The 22,489-nt window shown below is 40.6% G+C and overlaps 1 protein-coding gene across 1 annotated transcript in view; it reads right to left on the reverse strand.

Moving 5' to 3' along the window:
* NSMAF (neutral sphingomyelinase activation associated factor) overlaps positions 1-22,489 on the reverse strand; it is a 43,648-nt gene that overhangs the window by 761 nt on the left and 20,398 nt on the right. Inside the window, exons 10-30 of the mRNA XM_054708563.1 lie at positions 20,412-20,541; positions 18,456-18,527; positions 16,609-16,717; positions 15,527-15,703; positions 14,259-14,338; positions 13,623-13,713; positions 13,466-13,529; positions 12,248-12,299; positions 12,021-12,141; positions 11,043-11,174; positions 9,986-10,028; positions 9,515-9,678; positions 8,025-8,124; positions 6,458-6,516; positions 5,611-5,678; positions 4,812-4,879; positions 4,284-4,407; positions 3,337-3,420; positions 2,057-2,207; positions 1,454-1,556; positions 1,039-1,148 (exon numbers count right to left, since the gene is read on the reverse strand). Coding sequence (XP_054564538.1) covers positions 1,039-1,148; positions 1,454-1,556; positions 2,057-2,207; positions 3,337-3,420; positions 4,284-4,407; positions 4,812-4,879; positions 5,611-5,678; positions 6,458-6,516; positions 8,025-8,124; positions 9,515-9,678; positions 9,986-10,028; positions 11,043-11,174; positions 12,021-12,141; positions 12,248-12,299; positions 13,466-13,529; positions 13,623-13,713; positions 14,259-14,338; positions 15,527-15,703; positions 16,609-16,717; positions 18,456-18,527; positions 20,412-20,541 — 2,102 coding nt within the window. The remainder of the gene's footprint in view (positions 1-1,038; positions 1,149-1,453; positions 1,557-2,056; positions 2,208-3,336; positions 3,421-4,283; positions 4,408-4,811; positions 4,880-5,610; positions 5,679-6,457; positions 6,517-8,024; positions 8,125-9,514; positions 9,679-9,985; positions 10,029-11,042; positions 11,175-12,020; positions 12,142-12,247; positions 12,300-13,465; positions 13,530-13,622; positions 13,714-14,258; positions 14,339-15,526; positions 15,704-16,608; positions 16,718-18,455; positions 18,528-20,411; positions 20,542-22,489) is intronic.

Raw genomic sequence — 22,489 nt, forward strand, 5'->3', positions numbered from 1 at the left:
ACTGCTTAGTCCAAGAAACTTGTGAGGAACAGAAACCACTTAAATAAGTAAAGCTAGAACAACTGGGAATTATGGGTACAGAACAGAATGCAGGTATTATGTACTGCTAACAAAAATCAGGAAGCAGATAAGGGAAGAGGTAGAGAATTGAAGTTAATGTGATGTTTTATTTACATCTATTTCTATTGGAAAGGGTAAAAATGTTAAAGCTAGTAAGTTGGGGGAAAAGGCATAGATATATCACTTTATAAAGTTAAGAAGCACTAACCCTACACAACTGGGTGACAGAGGGAAGAGAGGAAGGTGAGAAGTTACTGCTCACAGTGGGAAGGTAGCAGATACTTTTAACCATTGACACTAAAAGAATTCAAAGCCATAAACCTTCCAAAAGATCAGGAGAAAACCATGCAAATGTAAGCAAATAAAGTGAAAAAAAAAAACTATTATGCACACATGCAAACACATCCTCTACTCCACGAGACACACACCCTGGACTCAAACTGGAAAAGTCGTCTAAGGAAGACAAGTGGGATGTGGGAAGTTGACTTAGCTTTTCTCATAGTTCATTATTTTTTATATTGTTTTGGTTTTTAACTGTATTTAAGAAAAATTGGATTACAGCTTTTACTATGGCTTTTAATTCTCCATATGGAAGTTAATGTAAAAACTTCCTTTTTGGAGTCAAATGTCTGTCAACATAAATCTAAATTCTGAAGGACCCAAAAGATGCAGACCACAGGCCAGCCAGGATGCTGGAGGGGAATGTTAGAGCCCAGAGGACACAGAGGCTGAAAGGAAAGCAAGTTTGAATATTAACTGTATCCTGTTACTTGACAGAATTTATCAGTTCTAAAAGTTTTTGGTAGAATCTTTAGGATTCTCTACAGTGTGTCATCTGTAAATAACAGTTTTACATCTTTCCCAGTATGGGTGTCTGTTTCTCTTTCCTGTCTGATTGCTGTGCCTAGGACTGCCAGAAAGCAGGTCTGAGGTCAGTATTTTGGGAAGAAAGGTCAGGCTAACTCAAAAACCCCTTACCTTTATGTCCCTGTATTCTCTCACAGAGTTTTCCTCCAAGGAGATCCCAAACAAGCAGTTCGCCAGACTGACTGCCAGATAAAACAGTATTTCCATCCCAGATAAAGCACCTGTAAGAAAAACCTCTGTATATAAAAGCCTAATATGCAAAGTGCCCAATTGGGAGTTCAGTCGCTCGCTATGACGTGCGCTGACCACCAGGGGATGGTGCGGAACAAAGGAAGTTCCCCAACTGGCAGCTACTAGGGACCCTTCCTGTGCACGATTTTTGTGCAGTGGGCCTCTAGTTTAGAAATAATTTCATTATTCATCATGAAGGAAGAGCTATATTATACTGGCCAAAGTAAGCCCAAAGGCACATGCTCACGAATTTGTGTGTAAATGTCTTCACCAAAATGTAATCCCAAAAATGTACCTCTGGGGCTTGTCGGAAGTCATGGAGGAGATAAGCATTCCTGTCTGCACGTCTATTACATTCACACAGCTGTCTTCTCCTGTGCTGAGAACATGGCGACTGTCTGTAACACAGTGACACAGATAAAAGGTTACAGCTTCAGAGCCTAGATTATCCTGAGGTTGTATTTCCAAGTCTGGTGGCCTAATAATGTTCATTCTAATTTTCCTTGAGCTCCTTGTTTTACTTAACTAATCACTATCCTCTCCTTGAAATGCTTCTGTTTTGGAGCATTTGAGATCTTGCTCGCCGGAATGTGTCATCAGTTTGGCTCAAATAAACTCTTAGGGACAAAAACAGAAATGCTTGTGATTCTAAGACACTGGGCAGATGCAATTACAAATCTTTAATTTCTCTAGTGAGTGGAGGAATAAATATTAATATCCAATAGAGTTTTTCGAGTAGGTACAAATGCCACAGGTATACTGTATTCTGCCATGAAGAAGCTCTAGCTATAGGCAAAACCACTTTTATCCACAAAGTGTTTTTCTTTTTACATTCTTATTTCAAAGTAGAAATTCTAATCCCCCCAGTATCATCTATAGTAAAAAAGGACAATACTACCTGGGCTAAAAGCAGTGTCGCACACAGTCCCCGAATGGCACGGAATCTGGTGCAGTATGGTGGCTGTCGTGAGGTCCCAGATAGTCACCATTCCTTCTTTGGTGCCTGAAACCAACAGTGTGCTTGCAGCATTTAAGCTGATGGTGTCCACCTGAGGAAGAAAACATCTAAGTACTCCACTTAGAATTAGGCTCATAAGCTATGTTTTCTAGGCCCGTTCCAATATGTGGGCATAATGATACAGATTAAACACTATGGTACAGAGTCCTGGTGTAGTTAATGCAGATGTATTTAAACATCACCTACTGAATGATAACTTAAGAACTAAACTCTTTGCATGCTAGTGAATAAGATGAAGTATTATTTGGGGAAATGTAATGCTGTTTTAAAATAGCCTAAACTTGTCAGTCTAATCCAGGCGTCCTCAAACTACGGCCCGCGGGCCACATGCGGGTGTTTTTGCTGTTTTGTTGTTTTACTTCAACATAAGATATGTGCAGTGTGCATAGGAATTTGTTCATAGTTTTTTTTTAAACTATAGTCCGGCTCTCCAACGGTCTGAGGGACAGTGAACTGGCCCCCTGTTTAAAAAGTTTGAGGACCCCTGGTCTAATTCCATGAATGATAAGTTATAGAGATGTACCAAACAGCCTGAAACACAGCTGATTGATAATTTGAGGAATTTGGGGGGGGGCGGGAAGGGGTAGGTTATATCTAAATATCCGTCTTGAGTTACATACTAAATATTTGACTTCAGTTGATCTGGCAACCATGCAAACTAGGTATCAATTCCCAGCATCAGAGAAAAGGCAATACTGGGAGCTAGAACCTAGGATGCAGCAGTGGGACCCAGTGGAAACAGCAGCGTGAAAGGGACCAGGTGCCAGCCCTGGTTCTGCCCTGGACTGCACACACTTGGGCCAAATATAAGGTCAGTGTCCTCAGTGGCAGATGTGCATTATCCTAGAGAGAGATGGTCCCTTCTACCTTCTGTGTCAGAAAATAGGAAAGACGGTGGGGCACATTTTGTTGGCCCAGATAATCTGAGGATACCCAGATATGCAATGTCATGCTCAGGGAAATAACAAATGGAGGAAAAAGGACAAAGTAGACTTAGAAACCCAAAGAGTCAAAGAAAAGAACTGGGAGTCTATGATCAGTAAGCAAAATAACAAAGCAAAAGATCATAAACACATTAAGTAAAATCAAGAATCTGGCCCCCAAGTTCCTGGACTTAGCAGCTCAGCTTTCATGCACTCTTGCTGGTACTCAGTACTCACACTGACATCGTGTTCCAGCTCGGCCAGCAGGTCAGACTGGTTTCTCTTGGTGCCTGTCATTTCTTCAGGAACACTAGACCACACCTAGGATGGAACAGAATACAGAAAATATTAGCAAACATGTAATATAATAAGAGCATGTCTAATACATTGAAGAACTCACTTGACTGACCAATGTCCATTGAACATACTTGCCCCAACTATGGAAGCTGCCCAATGCTTCCGTTTCCTCTCCCACAGCGCCCTTATTCCGCCATCTGTGCTTACCAAGAGGCGCTGGACCTGTGTCTGTTTCCATCCCTTGCACTTGCTGTCGGGATTATGTAATTTAAGCATTGTGTGAATTAAAGAAATACGAGTGCATAGTGTTGCAGTGTCTGTTAATGTCGTGAGAAGACTCAAGGCAAGTCACTAAAAAATTACATGAGGTGTAAGCAAGAAAACTTATCTACAAGAATGGGAGGAAAATACTGAAAAAAATTAAAAGGAATTCTAATGGTTTTAGGTTTTTGCTTTCTTTTTACACAAATGCAGATTGGAAACCAAAGATGATGAGTACTGGTAAGGTATTCATATATGGTCTACCTCAGCAGGATAGTGAATAAATGTGCATTTGTATGTTTTAAGTTTAATAAAATGCATTATCTCTTAATGATTCCCCACTTTCACTTGACATTTTCTGATTAACTCATCAATTGCTAGTCCCAATTGTGTTAGATAAAAGGCGTTGCATTTTCCCCAACACCCAGTGGAACACACAGTAGAAAAATCATAAAAAGTTCCTGTTACATTGAGAAGTATACATGTTTTTAAAAAAAGCAGTAATATTCAATATCCTTACATATCACTTACATGCTTTGTGAAAAATACTGAATTGAACATGTTAACAGTTGAATGGTTTATATTTTTATTATCTAAACATTGTAAGTTAGAAAGTATATATAAACCTTCACGGTAGAATCCCACGATGCAGAATACAGCCTGTTGTCCTGCCAACAGATCTTGCTAACAGCATCATCATGTCCCATTAATGTGCCCTGGCTTCTTCCAAATGCTATAGAATAAAAATAGCTAACATAAAAGATAACGAGAACTATTAAAACAGCATTCAACTTAATTTTAAGACCCTGAAACACATATTCAAGAAACTTGTTTTATACTTACTAAGGCCCACTAGAATTACAAATTACTTGTTCTCATCACATAAAAATACTGAAAATTTTAATTTAAAACCAGAAATTTCCATGCCTGGCTAATATATGATTTCACCTCACTTTAAAACATAGAGAAATAGAGTCCAATTGGAGAAATTATTAGACTCAAATAATTACGTTCAAACCCAACAGTTTTACCCTCATCCAATATGTGTTCCTTTTTGAAAACAAGTATCCTGCCAACGGGAGACTGTCCTTGCTGCTTGGCGTCCCAGAGGCAGTTACATGTGAGTGGGATGAGAGAGAAGCACAGATACATACACATTATTATCCCATGAGGAACTTATGACAGTGGCATCTCCTGGTAAAAGTAAACAAGATGATAATGCCTGAAATACAAATGATTTGACATTAATAATTATGTTAGTAAGTCCCCAACATGGCAAAACCACCATACCAGATTCCCCCAAAATTAATGCTCAGATTCTGTTTATGTTAGCCTTTGAAATAAAGTTTTTTTCAACTGGCTAATTCCAGATGCCATGTTTCCTCCCAGTGGCAGGGAAGTCCATATGTCAAGCATGTGAGGACTTGCCAAACAACACTCAGGGCTCTCTGCAAGGCCCTGGAACCCTGGAGGGACCCCTAAGCGGTGGGGGGTGACCTCGGGATTGTCAAGAATGTGAACACCCTCTCAGGATTACAGATTTATGTGGGTAAGGAAAACTTCCAACATTCTTCAGGGAATTTCAAATCTTTCCGGTGACTTACATTAACAGTAAAATGTACTCCTTCAGAATCACTGGGGTTCTAGCATTAGGTATCCCACCAAGGACTGTTATTGAAGTAGCACCTACACATTCATCCGACAGTTCCAAAAAAGGAATGATTTATTAAGAATTCTGCTGGGTAGTAGTTCAAGTTGTTTAGGCTACAAATGAAATCACATTATGAGAAAGAGGCAACTTGAAAAACTAAATTTAGAAGTAATTTTAAGGCATTCTCTTAATATCGCATAGAAATAATTGTTTTGGGAGAAACAAAATGTCACTATATGAGTGTGTATAAAACCATGTGCTACATGGATTTCTATCATGATTGGAAATGAAAATGAACTCACCATATCTGAAAACGATATACTTCTTTGTAGCATTTTGGATTCTGTAGAAAACATTTTCAAGGTGTAATCTAAAAATGAAGAGAGACAGGTAAGGAGGACCTCCTGCCTCTTACAGATGATGACAACGCTGCCTTCCTCTTCCGGAGGCTCCTCCCCAGCAAGCAGATGGGGAGTGAGCTCTCTCTGCCCTTCCCCTGGACGTTTGGGAAACCTCAGCAACAGAAAGGCATTCCTCATGACTGTTTTTGGCAAACCACAATGACGTTTTATGTAATACTAGAAGCCCGGTGCGTGAAAATTCATGCACTGAAGGGGGGTTCCTCAGCCTGGCCTGTCCCCTTCTCACAGTCCGGGAGCCCTCAGGGGTGGGAGGCGACCCAGCAATCAGGGGACGGCAACGCCCCATCACACCTATGCTGCTGCCACTGTCGGCAGCACAAGCCTCAGCTGGACCTGGTTACCTGAGCCTCAGGTGACCCTGGGCGGCTGGGCAGCCACCATCCGAGGCTTGCCTGCGCCTCGCGTGGCCCTGGGGGGCTGAGGGGACTGGGCGCCACCATCTTTGAGGGCATGGCAGTCAATTAACATATTCCCTCCTTATTGGCTATGGGTGCCGCCGTATTTGAGGGTGGGACAGTCAATTAGCATATTCCCTCCTTATTGGCTGTGGGCACCACCATCTTTGCAATGGCATGGGGGTCAATTAGCATATTCCCTCTTTATTAGATAGGATGCCACAAATTAATTGCTCTGAGTTTATTTTAAGTGGGGGCAGCACATGCCAGTACAGTCCTTGGCCTGAGTCACAAAGCTTAGACACCACCATTTTTCAGGTGGGAAAACATACCTTGCGACGTCGTAAAGACGGATGAGCCATTGCAAGAGACTGCTATTCCAGTAACCGCCCTGTTTGAAAACAAAGTTTTATGAATGACCTCCATTGTGCACTAGGACACCGGTCTTCAAGCCCTTGGTTTAATTTTACCAAGTTTCTGTGATTTTTTTCTTCACAGCTTGCCTGCTGTATCTGTCCCACCTGAAAACCTGCCATTACCAAAGCATCACTAGGCAACTTCAGATTTTGTTCTGGCAGGACTTGTGGCTAGAAAACATTCCCACTCTTAGCTTCCCGAGCTGCCACATTCAAAGTTGAACACATTTCTGACAGCTGGAAAACTGCTTCAATTCCCTTTTATTTGACCATCACCCAAGGACTGAAACTTGTATTTAAAATCAGTTCCCTTGCTTGATCACTGAATTGAATTTACCAGCGTCTGCGCAATGATGAGACCACTGTCCAGGCAAAACCAGTCTAGCACATCCTGTTCAAGGTTTACTCGTGTCTTCACTGCCTTGGATTAGTGCCATTCAGAGGTTGAGAAAAGGCCATTGTTACAATGAATAAGGAACTATATATTCTTTTCAGGAGGCTGCACTCTGACTTTAAACCACTAATCTAAAGTAAACTGGCATGTTTCACCCATGTGATTTCAAAATGTCAGACAGGATGTCTATGGTGGAGGAGCAGGACACTGAGCCTGGTCTGGGTTTGTGTTTTTTTCATCTGTAACAGGATGGATCAGGTGATTTTAGTGCTTCTCAACTCTTCCTACCAAAGTATAAACATAGCCTTAATAGCAGAAAACAGGGAACATCTGTAACCCCTCCAAGTCCAGCAGGAAGCCCAATGTCTTAGAAATACAGTAATAATTTTTAAAATTCTAGGTGGATCGACTATAGAAATGAGAACACGGGAGGCCGACACAAATCCATTTTGTTCCAAAAGTTCCCTTGCCACATTGTCATCAGATGGCTGATCACTATAAACACTTGGAGGAGATAAAAAAAAACAATCAAGATAACATTGAAAGAGAGCTTCCCCCTTGATTCAGCTTAAAACAATTTTTAAAAAATACATATATTGCCGAAACCGGTTTGGCTCGGTGGGTAGAGCGTCGGCCTGCGGACTGAAAGGTCCCGGGTTCGATTCTGGTCAAGGGCATGTACCTCGGTTGCGGGCACATCCCCAGTAGGGGGTGTGCAGGAGGCGGCTGATCAATGTTTCTCATCGATGTTTCTGACTCTCTATCCCTCTCCCTTCCTCTCTGTAAAAAATCAATAAAATATATATTTTTAAAAAACACATATTTTTATTGATTTCAGAGAGGAAGAGAGAGGGAAAAGAGAGATAGAAACATCAATGATGAGAGAGAATCATCGATAAGCTGTCTTCTGCACACCTCCTACTGGGGATCGAGCCTGCAACCCAGGCATGTGCCCTGGCCAGGAATCCAACTGTGACCTCCTGGTTCATAGGTTGATGCTCAACCACGGAACCACACCGACCTGGTTTTAAACAATTTCACCCCAGGCCAAGACGTCAGCTTCTGCGAGGACAACACAGACATTCTTACTTTTTGTGGAGTTTATGTTGCTCGTGCAACTGCAGTTTTGCTATGTTATTCCAGGCCAGCTTTTTGCTTTCTTCAGTCAGGTCCTCAAAAGACTCTTCCCCTGGAGAGAGCACATTAGGTTATTGCCAAGTGAGTCAACTCCATCACTAACAAGCACCACAGATAACACATATCCGAGTCACACTGTCTTCTATTAAAATAAAGCAACCAAGAAAACAAAACAGCCCACCAAAATGTAATAGCTTTGAAATGTGTTAGATAGCTCCATGTTAGTTAAGGAAAAATAATGACGTATACAGTAGAAATAAAAACCATTTGGAGAAAGATTAAAAAGTATATTTAAGTACTAGAGTATTTCGTTACTTTTATCAATGTTTGCCCCTAATGTAAGAACTTCAGGAAATACAAGACCGAATAACCATTTCCTTGTCAATAATATTTGCAAACATCTGAGGGTTCACTAAGAATGCTGCAGGTGTTTTGGTTTTGAGTGGGAGAAAGCAAAGATGCAAGCAATTACTCCTAGTGCTCCTGGACAGGACTAAGTAATCCTTCACTTCTGTTTTTAGTAGGGCTGGAACAATTACCCTTCAAAATAATCACAAGACAGTGGTGTGAGCCTGATGAGTAAGCAGAGCACGGGTTTAAGAGGCGTCACAAGATAATCCTATGATCTTGATGACTTAACTCTATAGGGTTATCGCTTAAGAGACATACTCCCAGCCAGCCCTGGGTCATGTGACTCTAGTGAGCTATTCCTCCACCGTTGAGAGCATGCTCAGCAGTGTGTGCCTACAAAGTCTGAATGTGCCTGGAACAGAGAGCAGGCGTGGAGACAAGAAGAAGTGATTTTGCTCCCAGAGTTCCATATAAGTGTAAAAGTCCTGAGAGCCAGTAGGTTGGAGGCTGTTTTAGGTGAAACATAAAACACTAAAACAAGGGTAACTGGATGGAAGGTGGGAACATTCCACCTTTTCCAAATACTAGATGTGAGGACAGTGTCAAGTTCATCTTAGCACCTAGCAATGTGCCTGGCACAGAGCAGATACGTAGCAAATGTTTGTCAAATACGTGACTAATACAATCCAATAAAGAAAGCAGAGCCCCTTGAATTCAAGGTCCGTAAGCTGGGGATGGAGAGGAGAATTAGAGACGGTGGAAGTAATTTAGGGGAAGAGTAGGGCAGAGGGCGACTGTTGAAGCAGCCGTGGTCAGGATGTGTCAATAGAAAGGGAACAGCTTGGAAAAGCACAGAGAGGAAACGGAACCATAACAATCGCAATACAGATCCTGCCAGGTTTCCATTTTCAGAAACAAAACACTGACAGAAACAGGTGGTTGGGTTTTTTGTTTTTGTTTTTCAGGAGAATAAGATGGTAAAAAAAATTCTCTCTCTAAGCAGCACAACATTCGTTTCCTCTTCAGAATCGTCAGAAATGACTTAAAGGAAAAGGAAAGGTGCTCACATTTATTCTCTTTGCAAAATTTACCTGGAGAATCTGCTATGGAAACGTTATCACAGGAGGTTTGAGGCAAACTTTTGAACTTTTCGGTGATCCTTTGAGGATGTGGTGTCACAAAGAGCTGTCTTGGAGTCTGCCCAAATTCCAAGATTTGGGTCAGCATGGCTACTTTCTCGTCAGGATCCTCGATGCTTTAGGACAGAACACAAATAAATAACGCCGTGAGCCCCTAGGTTCCGGTTTCCTGCAAGCACACATTTCAGATAGTACAGACCAACAGGAGAGAGTTTCACACTCTCGCTGTGTGTCAGGATCGTATAAACCTTAGCACAGATTTTTAAAAATTTTTTTTCTGAGGCTCAGTAACTCACATAATAGTAAAAGCAAGATACAATTCATTGTAAATTTTCCATATCTTAACATTATCCAATAAGCGCATCAATCATTTAGTTAAAGAGGTATTTTGTTGAAGTAGAAGTTCCTTCTAGACATAAGTACCTGTTCAAGTCCACACCACCTTCATAGGTCAGGGGGTGAAATACTGGAAGGAGAGAAGGAAAACACCATTGAGTTTTCTGTCGAGTTACTGTTCAGTTACTCGACAGGTACTGTCGAGTTAGACACTGTTCAAAATTTTAAAACCCAGTAACAACTTTAAACTTTTATTCCAAGTAACTGATTCTCACTTTGCAAAAATGACTTATAAGATCCAACTTTCAGCCGAAACCGGTTTGGCTCAGTGGATAGAGCGTCGGCCTGCGGACTGGAAGGTCCCGGGTTCGATTCCGGTCAAGGGCATATACCTTGGTTGCGGGCACATCCCCAGTGGGGGGTGTGCAGGAGGCAGCTGGTCGATGTTTCTCTCTCATCGACGTTTCTAGCTCTCTATCCCTCTCCCTTCCTCCCTGTAAAAATCAATAAAATATATTAAAAAAAAAAAAAAAGGTCCAACTTTCAGTCAATATCAACTTGAATTATCCTTTGCTGAGCAGAAATCTCACTGGCAGGTCAGAGGACCCGTTATCTCAGTGTATTTCTCCGTCAGCTTTATTTTCCCCTGAGGGGAAGCAGGTCACTCTGCCCTCTGCTCTGGCTGTGAGAAATCAGGCCTGAATTTCCAGCTCCACTTCCTTGTCATCAACGCTGAGAAACCTGGAGGCAGGTGAGAACCGAGACCGAGGAGGAGGTATATTACTGCCAGTTTCTTTCAGCTCAAAGGAAACTCTGGGGCCCTTCATAGCAACTGAGGTCGCTGTTCCATCATGTTCTGATTGAGTTTTAATTGAAATTTTTGAATGGGATAGCGTGTACTTGCTAAAATGAGAAGACTTTAGAACAAGACCTCTTGGGATCATGCTGAAATAGATGTTCTTTAGGCAAAAGGACTGCCTCCTCTGTTACCTAGTATCTAAACCAGGGTCCTGGGCAGGCAGGCACTGTTCGCTGATAGAAGTTTCTGCTGAAGGAATAAGCTTGACCACTCCGCCCTCATTTTGTTTTTTGTTTGTTTCATTTTCATCAAACACTAAATGAACTTCCAGTGACTCTTACATACCATTATGGGCCCCAACAGCCTCGCTTCCTTTTTGCTTGTAGCCAAACACTAGGTCAATCCACTCGTGAAGGTGCTCGGACACATAATTGCTTTCCAGTGCCTCTTTGCTCTTCTGGAGAAAGTCCTCGGGACCTGTTAGATCAGACTCCATCAAAACACGGCAGCGTCCACTTTGTTTTCTCTCATTTCTGTCCTCTACCCACAGGTACATAAAGCTTCTCGGATAGGCAGGAGGCACATATTTCTTAATGACGTTTTGCCCCCATCTCATAAAATATAAATTTTGTGGCGAGAAAAAGGGGCAAAATCATTTTCCCAACATTTAGGTCTGGGAAGGCACAGGGGCATTTCTTTAATCATTGTCAGCTGAATCCAGTGGCACTGGCAAAGCCACGTCCTGGAAACAGGCTTTGCCAGAGGCAAGAGTGTTGTCAGCTTGACCTTCAGCCCAGGTGCCAGGAGGTGGGTTTTGTTCTTTAAATTCAGCCAAGCAACAGGAATGAATACAACTCGGGCCCACCCAAGAATGCACATATTCTTCTTTGTCTTGATTTTTAGTAAAACTTCCTGTTTTTTTTGCTGTATAAAATAAACACCCTGTATTGGCTCTGGGTCCCTGTCCCTGTCAGAGGACAGTGGTCCCACCCAGCCCCAGCTTTTTACTTCTATCTCTCTGTCTGTCTCCTTCTTTCATTTTCTCAATCCCCAGCAGCCCCTACTCAGAAACCGGATCGCTCTCTAGCCACGCTGGATGCAGAGAAGAGAGAAATATTTACAAGGTCTCTCAAATATGTCAATATTTTTACAGCCTAGATTCATAGAATATTTTTTATTTGGAATCAGACTGATCTTGCCTCATTTAGGTAGAGAATTACACTGTTATTCTTCTTAAATTCTAGGCAAGTAAATAATTAATCACACTGAAACTGCACTGCCAGGGAAGGAATTTCTACAATGCCATAGTGCTGAGGTACTCACTCCGTGCCCAAGGCGGAAGTTCCACATCATCCACCATCTGCCCTCCTTGTCTCTTCCCCAAATCCAACTTCAGACTATTGACTAAGAAGCTGACATCATCACCATAGAATTCTGGAATCAACTGAAGGTTCCAGGTTAAAAAAAAAAAAAAAGAACAGCAACAAACATTTTTTAAAGCAGTTAGAAAACACCAGCCCCATGAATCATTAACTTTTTAAACCGCTTACCTCTTTAAAATCTGTGGCACCATCCAAACAATTTTTCCAAGTTTCTGCAATGCTAAATAAAATAAAATAAAAATTAAACTGATTTTAACTCAAGGGTATAGAGCAACCACAGAGCTTTCTCTACACCGAGGTGTTGTTCTACACTTTACCTATATCAACTCATTCTCTCATTAACTCAATCCCCCTTTCACGGAAGAGAAAAATTCGCTAGGCTCACATGGGAAATGTGGGAGTGGGCGTGGAGTCAGAACAAGGCCCAGATGGAATGTCTCCAAGTCCATGCCAGGAGCCTCTGCACCCATATTGCCTCATTGAAGGACCAGTGGAGGCAGGTGCTTAAACACTAGAAAACTAGCACAACTATTTTAACAGCTCATCTCAAAAAGGAATTATAAACAAACGTGTAGAGCTTAAACAACGATTGGAAAGACACAGACCAAAGGTTAATGAAAATTTTCTCAGTGTGGACAGATGCTAACTGAACTTTATTTTCCTCTTTATATTTTCTGATGGGGTGTTTTGTTTTTTTTTTGGTAAAGAAGTATTACTTTTATAATTTAAAAAAAGTTATTTACAGACCCACATGGAATTGTATTCAACTCATAGCAAAATTATTGACCTATGAACCAGGAGGTCACGATTCGATTCCTGGTCAGGGCACATGCCCAGGTTGTGGGCTCGATCCCCAGTGTGGGGTGTACAGGAAGCAGCTGATCAACGATTGTCTCATCATTGATGTTTCTATCTCTCCCTCTCCCTCTCCCTTCCCTTCCTCTCTGAAATCAATAAAAATAAATTTTTAAAAATTATTTAGAATAATGAAATAATGTTGGAAACACTCTGAATGTCCAACAATAGAGAAACAGTTAAAATATATTCTGGCATACATTAAGATGTGAGACTGTTTTCAAAAACATCTAATAACATGGGGAAAACTTCAAGATCTAATTGGATACAAAAAGTGGGACAAAAACTGTATTTAAAATATGTTCTCACATTTACACACACACACACACACACACACACACACACACGCACACACGCACACACGCACACACACACAACTAGAAAAAGCCTAAAAGGAATATATATAACAATTAGTGATTTTTTTGCATATCTTTACATTTTTGGCCCTATACATAGTTTTTTAAAACAAACATACTGTGCATATATTATTAGGAAGTATAAAAAATGGTAGGTGAGGCATTTATGTCAAACCTGTTGAACATTCTATCTGCATTATCAAATCTTCCATTCTGTAGGCACAGCATATATTCTGGTGCTGGAGGGGGGAAATCAGAGTTAATGAGATTCAGACTCACTGAAGAACCCACGTGAAATAACACTGACTTGGGGTAATGATAAAGAACCTTACCGATCCTGACAAGATAAAACAGCACGTAACCCGGTGAAGAGTAGTGACTGCCATACATGAACTTTGGCTCTGGCATCTCCTGGTAGCGTGCCTATAATATGTGAGAGAAAAAAGACTACTAAGTGTTGGCTATGAAAATAACAAGTGACTCATGTAGTAAAAGCCTAAAAGAAATCCAGGCATGAGTACATTATACTCCTCAATTTCTCTCTTAAATAGGAAAAGGAAAGATAAAAAGAATAAACACAGCATTCCCGTGACAAGTATTTTGGTTTTCTTGGCGCAGTGGTAATGTTGGGGCTGGATGGAATGGAAGGTGGAAGGCATTTTATGCGTCCCTTGTGCTATTTACTAGAGAGAACCCTTTATGAAAGTAAGTTAGTACATTGGTAATCAGGTCAGCCTCCACTTCCTGAATTGTAGGCAAAAAAAATGCAAATAGTGAGCAGCTAAATTCACTGGGGAAGGCAGCAGGCAGAGGGGTGGGGGAAAGTAAGAATAAAAGAAAACAACAACACGTGATCACTCTGGACATGTTTCCATGAAGTCTTGATGAAGTGAGTTTCAGTTCCTATAAAAACAGAGGCCATGGTTCAGGAAGTTCCTTTTAGACCGAGAACCCTTACATCCACGTACCAGCAGTCTCTCCAGTCGCTCCTTATTTAGGGCCCCGACTGGTTTCCCAAGATCCCGGAAGGTTCCTGGGTTTGACAAATCTATGTAAGTAAAAAAAAATTTTTTAATTAATTAATTAGAATAAATAAAGCAAGCAAACCTATACTTAATAACATTACCTCCATGAACTGATTCACATGTACACATTTATTTCCACAAAATAAATAGTTTTAAAAAACCGAGACCTTTAGAATTGTAGTATTTCTGGTAGTTACTTATATAGCTGTAAAGGTGAGAACTTTTGAGTTTTAATTTAGCAACATCCATTCAGAAGTGAAAACATCATAAATATGGATTTTTTTAAAAAAAGGCCTACTGAAAAAAGCTATATTCCAAGTAAGACAACAACAAAAAAAACCCAAAATTTAAAAACCCATTATTCTTCTACTAAGATTTACTTTTTAAGTTTGAATTACAGCAAATATACTACATTGTAATAGTAGCATAATTTGAGAACTGGGAACCTGAGTATTATCAGAGAAATAAATTATCATATTCCTAGAAAATCCGTTATCTCTTTCAAGTACAGAGTTCAATAAGTGAACTGTCCAAAGGAATTTATTGTTCACAATATGTAATTTTTAATATTAAAAAATAAAATCACAATACAATCACTATTTTTGTTAAAATAATTTGAGAGAAGTACATATACCATAAAATTAAAATGGCTACCTCTCAGTAATGTAATAATTGATGATTTTTATTTCCTTTTAAAAATATTTTAGTACATTCTAAATGTCCTACAATGAATAGTTATCAGTTTGTTAATCACATTTTAATGTAAATTTTAAAATAGGGTAATCTGAGGCAATTTTCAAAGTAAAAAACTACAGTATTTCAAAACTTGGTATTTATAGATAGTAATGATAATATGGCTTAAAATTATATGCATATGGGGTGGGGGTGGCTGGGGAGAGGTCAATGGGGGAAAAAGGAGACCTATGTAATACTATATGTAATACTTTAAACAATAAAGAATTTTTAAAAATTATATGCATATTTTCTGGGCATGTCCTTTAAGAATATGTGAGTACTATTTTTGGGATTAAGAAAATTAAGAGACAGTGGAGAAAACATAAAAACACATATTATTTATATTAACATTGAAATGACAACTAGCAATCCTTAGTAACAAAGTTAAAATGGGTTCTAACCTATTCAAAGATCACGTCAGAAGCTACAACAGAGTACTTTTTCTCGCCTTTAAGAGGTAGCCTGGAGGCACTTACCCAGTTCTGAGCTGCAGTAATCGCTGATTATCCACGGGAACACCGGGTACTGGGACAGGTCGTTGCAGCTGCGGTCGGCCAGGTTGTTGAGGTGCAGCAGGTACTGGTAGTTGGAGAGGTGCCCGCGCTGCCACTGCAGCGTGTAGCTCTCGGCCGTGCGCTCCGCGACGTGGTGCTCTGAGGAGGACAGGCCGCAAGGTCACCGCTGAGCTCGGCGGACGTTGGCTAAGTTTTACTTGGCATGCAAACACTAGGTACTTTAAGTGTAGTCTTTTCAATGCATTTCTGAAAAATGCACTTTAAGAAAAAATAAAAGTAGGGTACAGTTTGTTTTCGCTCTAGAGCTCAGAAATGGCTTCACTGTACACCAGAAGAGCAAACAAAATTAAAATGGTATTAATAAAATCCCAACATCTATTTTTAGAAATCATTCTAGTCATCTAGCAACTTTGTAAACAAGAATAATTACAGTCAGCCATACAAATTAATATATTTATGCGTGAAAAGAAAAATACAGGTGTTCCTCTAACAAGGGTGGGAAAATTCACACTTTCCATGGAAGACTGAGGAAATGTTAATTAAAAGCAAATTCAGTCCCACAGGTTTCATACTGAGCCTTGAGGTTCATATGTTTCTTTTGTATTGTTTTCTAGCGTCGGGATTAAGACCACAATTAATGAACACAAACATATGACTGGAGAGCTCACTGCCTCTCACATTAAGGAACTGAATCGTGGTTTTCATAAACTAATATAAGACATGACTGGACATAGAAATAATTAAGGGGAGTCTTTATAATCCATTCAATTTGTGTGTTGTTAAAATCCAAAAAAATTTAAATATATTTATCAAGTTTTTAAAACGCACAATGAACTATTACCAAAATTCAGTTATGTTTCCTTTGGTTTTTTAAAATGCCATCTTGCCAACTGTAGTTAATTATGAAGAAGCAATGGATAGAACCACAGAGAGGCGATTCTAGATCCAGCATTTTTCTTTTTCCTTCTCTTATTTCCTATCCTGGTTACTTAGGAGTTGAACTACCTCCCTATGAATAGAACAATGAAGGATAAACACCAGACCTAGATATGCGGCAATATAAAAATAGAGTTCATCTCTATCTTGAGGGTCGTAGAACTTTAGGTAGATGTCAGAACACAGGTCATCTTCTGTGCAAAACACTTCCAATCCCTATACATTCAGAAAGAAAAGAATAAAACAAATAGCATTTCATTAATCTTGCAATTGCAATATAAGCTATACAATCACAAAAGCCTTCCCATTAAACATCTACATTTTTTACTTGTAGCCCTTGTATTCACATTCTCCAGCTTTAAATTTGATTCAGCAATGTGTATATATGTATGTATATATAAATTTCCTGAGAACAAGACTTGTATCTTTAAATTGTGTAAAATCCCTTTTAGTGTTGATTATTTTTATTGATAAAACCTTTTGTAAATTTAGTATTTTGAAATTCAAAATTGGCTGATCCATGTCTTCACACATCTTCAAATATAAATGGTTAGCTTTCTATTATAATTAAATTATTATGTCAATCTAACAAATTGATAATTGAATAACTATTCAACTAATAACTTGCAGTTATTTTTTTAAATATGTTTTTATTGATTTTAGAGAGAGAGAAGAAAGAAGAGGGAGAGGAAGAGAGAAACACTGATGAGAGACTGCCTCCTGCACGTGCCCTACTGGGGACTGAGTCAGCAACCAGGCATGTGCCCTGACTGGGAACAGAACAGGCAGGATGATGCCCACCCAACTGAGCCACAACAGGCAGGGCGACTTGCAGTTATTCTTAAGAAAACTCAGCTTTGTGAAGGTCGTATTGATAAGCCTGAGATAGGACAGAAATAGACAAAGAAATGACAAAAGCAGACTTGTTCTTGGTTGAAATACAGGCTTTTACCATCTACTAGTTAAGGAACAGAGGAAATTAACTCTTAGAATCTCAATTTCTTTATAAAATAGAATATCATCTACCTCACAGGGACTGTCATGATAACAAATATTGTACATAAATTGCCCAGTACACAGAAGACACTTAATTTCAATTTCTTCTCTTTTTCGACTGTCTCTTTATGCCCAAAGGAGGAGATTTTCAATAGTATGAATCCATAATTCTCTATTAGCACTAGAAATGAAGAGTATCCTTTTAAGTTAAATAGATAGGAAAAGACAAATTTCACAAATATGAAACAAAAATGAGGTGCTTAAAATTCAACAGTGCTTTGGTAATGCTACCTGCCAGGTGATTGGTCATCTTCACAGGAGAACAAATGAATTTATACTCAGGTCAAATTAAAAACTGGAATCACACCTTATGTGGGGATTGGTTTCTAAGGTCAGCATGTAAGACTAACATTAAGTATGGACATATGCTTATCTAGGGGAATGGGAGGAAGAACTGCCCATATGATTTAATCGGTTATTTTGTTCATTTTTCTCACTTCCAAGCTGAAGGCTGAATTCCTCGACGCTAACCGAAGACACTACAGATCCAATGAAGAGTTCATTTTGTACTAGCTTCCGAATTTTACTCTGAGATCTAGTTGCTATGGGCAGATGGTGCAAGTCACACTGGATTGCTCTGCATAGATTATCCCTGCATAACCCCAGGGACTCTGAGCACACAGGGGTGAGGAACTCAAGGCAGTGCACCCCATCCCTCTTGCTCTTGGAGCCAAAAACATTCCCACAGCAGCCTTCTTGTGCAGAGAAGGGAGTTATTCCTTTATAAATTTCTAGCTCATCCAAAAGGAAGAGCAGCAGGACCCAGAGTCCACTTGCTTACAACACAGCACACTTACACTTCACAGACAGGCCACGGTGTTTATACATTAACAATTCACGGGTTAAACCGAAACGAGGACAATCATTCACCTAGAACTGACATTCCACTTGAACTCACCAAAGGCATGAGGCCGTGCCTCCTTTTGTAAATGCGGCAGACGTCTTGGAGTGTGATCTGGACCACAGGTTTCTGTAAAAGTAAAGAGGCTATCTCAAAGGTCAACATTCTGACACCATTAGAAGAAGTGGATCTTTAGTTATCAGAAAGCGGAACCAAATGACCAAATCTTGCCTTCCTGATGTGTTACAAGGTGAACAACTGGAAAGGGAGGTCTTAAACAAGGCGTATCTGGTTTAACATTCCAGCCTGCCCTTTTTTTGCTTTGTGACCTTGGACAAGTCTCCCTACCTCCATTTGGCACCAAAAATATGGTAATGCGTTCATCTTTCAGGTTATCACAAGGCTGCTGAGTGTTATGGAATATTAAAGGATTGGTATAGAGCCTGGCCGGTGTGGTTCAGTGGTTGAGCATCCACCCATGAACCAAGAGGTCACTAGTTTGATTCCCAGTCACAGCACATGCCTGGGCTGTGGGCTTGATCCCCAGGACGGGGTGTGCAGGAGGCAGCCAATTGATGATGTTTTTCTCTCATCAATATTTCTCTCTATCCCTCTCCTTTCCTCTCTAAAAATCAGTAAAAACATTATTTTTTTAAAACAGGATTGGTTATAGATAACCCCTTAGGAATTTTGCTATTCTTTTATAGAGCAATGGTTTCCTTAGTACTCACTCATCTTATTTTAGAATCTTGTCTTTTGTCTCCTTAAAAACTGTAGTGTATTAAGGCTCACAAACAATTATAGTATAAAGCAGGACTTCTAAACTTTTTATTTCATAAGGAGGGTACTTTTCTTGCTTCTTTAAAACCTTAAAATGCTAGTAAGAGATGAATGAGGTTAGAAAAGGCAATGAGATTGGCTAAACGGTGACCAGTTCATTTTCCTATTTCTGAGTGGAAGGGATCAATGCTCATACTATGAATCCTGAAGCTATGGCACACACTCATATTTTTCCAAAAGTTTTTGACCCTGAGCTATAGTAACAGCAGTGGGTAAGCCAATGTTATTGCATGGCTAGAGAATGCCCATCAGCAATGTGTACAGCTTCCATTGGAGGGTTTGGCAAGCGTGCCCCACCACCTGGTGGACAGAATTATTACAGCATTATCTTTCCCTTAGAAAAGTATTAGAAGTTTTAGTGCCATATAGTAATGGCTGACCAGCCTGGAGCATTTCCAGGGTATCACCTGTGGCAGGAATCACTCCTGTTCTTGAAACTTCCCTGCTAAATGGTCCAACGGCACCATGAGAGCACATCAGGATTTCTGTCCCTTCAGTGAGCCACTCCCAAAAGGGGCTAGATCCAGATAAAGCCACCCGTCTCCATAAGACGCAGTGTGGGGATCGGAGTTATTTTCACTCACCGGCCTAGGAAGTCTAACGTCACTGTGAAAGGGAGACGAGCTCCACCGCCACAGAGACGCCCTGCGGCCGCCCCCTGCAGCATCGCTGCGTGCACCTGCTCTGGCTGGGCAAGGACCACGTCCAACTGCCTCTTTGGGGAAAGATTCAGATTTCCTGACTTGGTTGGCCATAAAGGAAAAACAAGAAGTACCAACGCAGGCACATACGTAAGCAGATATACAGAAAACATTCACTTCTTCTTAAATCTTGACATTATTTCACTTGTCTCTTGCAGAAGTGCCTCCGCGCAGAAAGGTAGAACACTCTCACGAGCCTTTATTCAAGTCGGGACGGGCAGGGCTTCTTTTCACAACACTGAGAGCAAGTGACCCCAAACTGCAAACCGACCAGACGCGCTCACACTCAGATTCCTCAGGACCCCACAGGGAGCCTGTTAAGCACACCATCGGTGGAGGGGCGGGGAGGTCATTTGGATCCTCACCAAAACGTGAGCACACTGTGACGGTGAGGTCACGCCCACAGGAAAGAGCGTAAGGTGAAGAGCCCCGCGCTAATGGGGCTCGCCATCGGCCCGCCGTCGTCACGTACCGGGTACCCGTTGAGAGGCTGAAAATACAGGGTGGTGTCAGTGATGCACACGTGCCCGGGGTTTGTCACCAGAGGGGTCACCATTTCTGCTTTGCATTCCATGTGCAGCTTCTCAGAAACACTTTGGAACCTGGTCATTTCAGCAAAAGCAAAAAATATAAAAAAGGAATCAGAAACCGATCTACTCTCTAGGTTTAACTTTACCTAAGAGAGTTACAGTGTGACTTCGCGTAAGATTTGTCTGAACACCGACTTTCTACAAAATAAATGGTAACATAAATCAGTACTGCTTCTGCTGGAGGGTTTGGTGAGCATCACAAAATCGGTCACAAATAAAACTGACATTCTTTTGCACTCGGATGTCGCGTGTGACTCGACACGGTTAGCATCGGTAGCATAGAGATTAAAATTGCAAGCAAGTGCAAAGGGTTAAATGGTAAAATGAAAATTCAACTTTTAAAAAACAGGTGAGGTTAGGTACTGAGAAGGATAGACAAGTAAATGAAGCCAAATAACCCATTAGCTCAAAATAAACTGACGTAGAAACTACTCTTAAATTAACAACATTTTCTCTCTTTCTGTACTTAAGGCCTACTTTCATAGCCATATAGGCCATTTTTGCATAGGTAGCATGTATTTCACACTACACTTCATAAGACTATGAAAACACAATTACAGTAACTTGAATGTCAGCTCCTAAGTCCAGCTGACCCATGATCAACACAGTTTGAACTATAAGGATCCACTTATCTAATGGTTTTTTTTTCAATAAATACTGTAAATGTATTTTTTCTTCCTTATGATTGTCTTCATAACACTTTCTTTTCTCTAGCTTACTTTATTGTGTAGTATACAATACATATAATGTACAAAATATGCATTAATCGACTTGATGTGATCCGTAAGGTCAACAGTAGCTCTGAGTAGTTAAGTTTTGACTATGTGGGGGTTGTCACCCTAACTCCCACATTGTCCAAGTGTCAACTGTACATTCTTTAGTGGACTTACTACAGTAAAACTAATCAAAGATGATTTCTCTACTACTCCATTGTAAATTATTTAGACCAGGGGTCCTCAAACTTTTTAAACAGGGGGCCAGTTCACTGTCCCTCAGACCGTTGGAGGGCCGGACTATAGTTTAAAAAAAACTATGAACAAATTCCTATGCACATCGCACATATCTTATTTTGAAGTAAAACAACAAAACGGCAAAAACACCCGCATGTGGCCCGCGGGCCGTAGTTTGAGGACGCCTGATTTAGACAGTCAAACAGAGAACAGGTTAGTATTAAATTATAACTGTTTTCAGAAAATACACTGTATACTTAGAAAAGCTAAGAAAGTCAATAATAATTTTAAAAAGCCACATTAGACCAATAAAAATGTAGTTTCTTGGTCCCCATAGGATTCCTCCGGAAGGTACCCATCACAATTTGAAGGGCCAAAACAGACTTTCTGGACACACTGACAGCTGAGCTGAAATCAGAAGAATCAGAGTTAGCCAGGTGCAAAAGAGTTGAGTACTCTTAGCGGAGGGAACATGCACCAAGTCCCGGAGGTGAGAGACCATGTGGCACACCCAGGAACTGCATGCAATGCAGAGCTGGAGCGTGGAATCCGAGAGCAAGCAGTGACTGGGCGTCCTGAACAAGGACTAGAACGTAAGTGGACTGTGCGCCAACTAAGATTAAGATTTTTACCCTGAAGGCAATGGGCAGTCTTGAAGAGTTTAAACAAACAAGTGATACAATTAAGTACCTTCTTTAGAAAGAACATTTTATTTATTTATTTAACTTATTATTTTTTGTTAATCGTCACCCGAGGACATTTTCCCATTGATGTTTAGAGAGAGTGGCAGGGAGGGAGAGAGACAGAGAGAAACAATGACGTAAGAGAAGTGCATTATCGATTGGTTGCTGCCCCAAGTGGCTTGCAACCGAGGCACATGCCCTTGACCAGAATCAAACCTGAGACACTTCAGTCCATGGGCTGACGCTCTATACAGTGAGCAAAACCGGCTAGGACAGAAGAACGTATTTTAAAAGTACAATAGGTACAGTGCAGGGAAGGGGGTTGGA

This window comes from Eptesicus fuscus, chromosome 19 (assembly GCF_027574615.1).
Source record: "Eptesicus fuscus isolate TK198812 chromosome 19, DD_ASM_mEF_20220401, whole genome shotgun sequence".
Taxonomy (NCBI): Eukaryota; Metazoa; Chordata; class Mammalia; order Chiroptera; family Vespertilionidae; genus Eptesicus; species Eptesicus fuscus.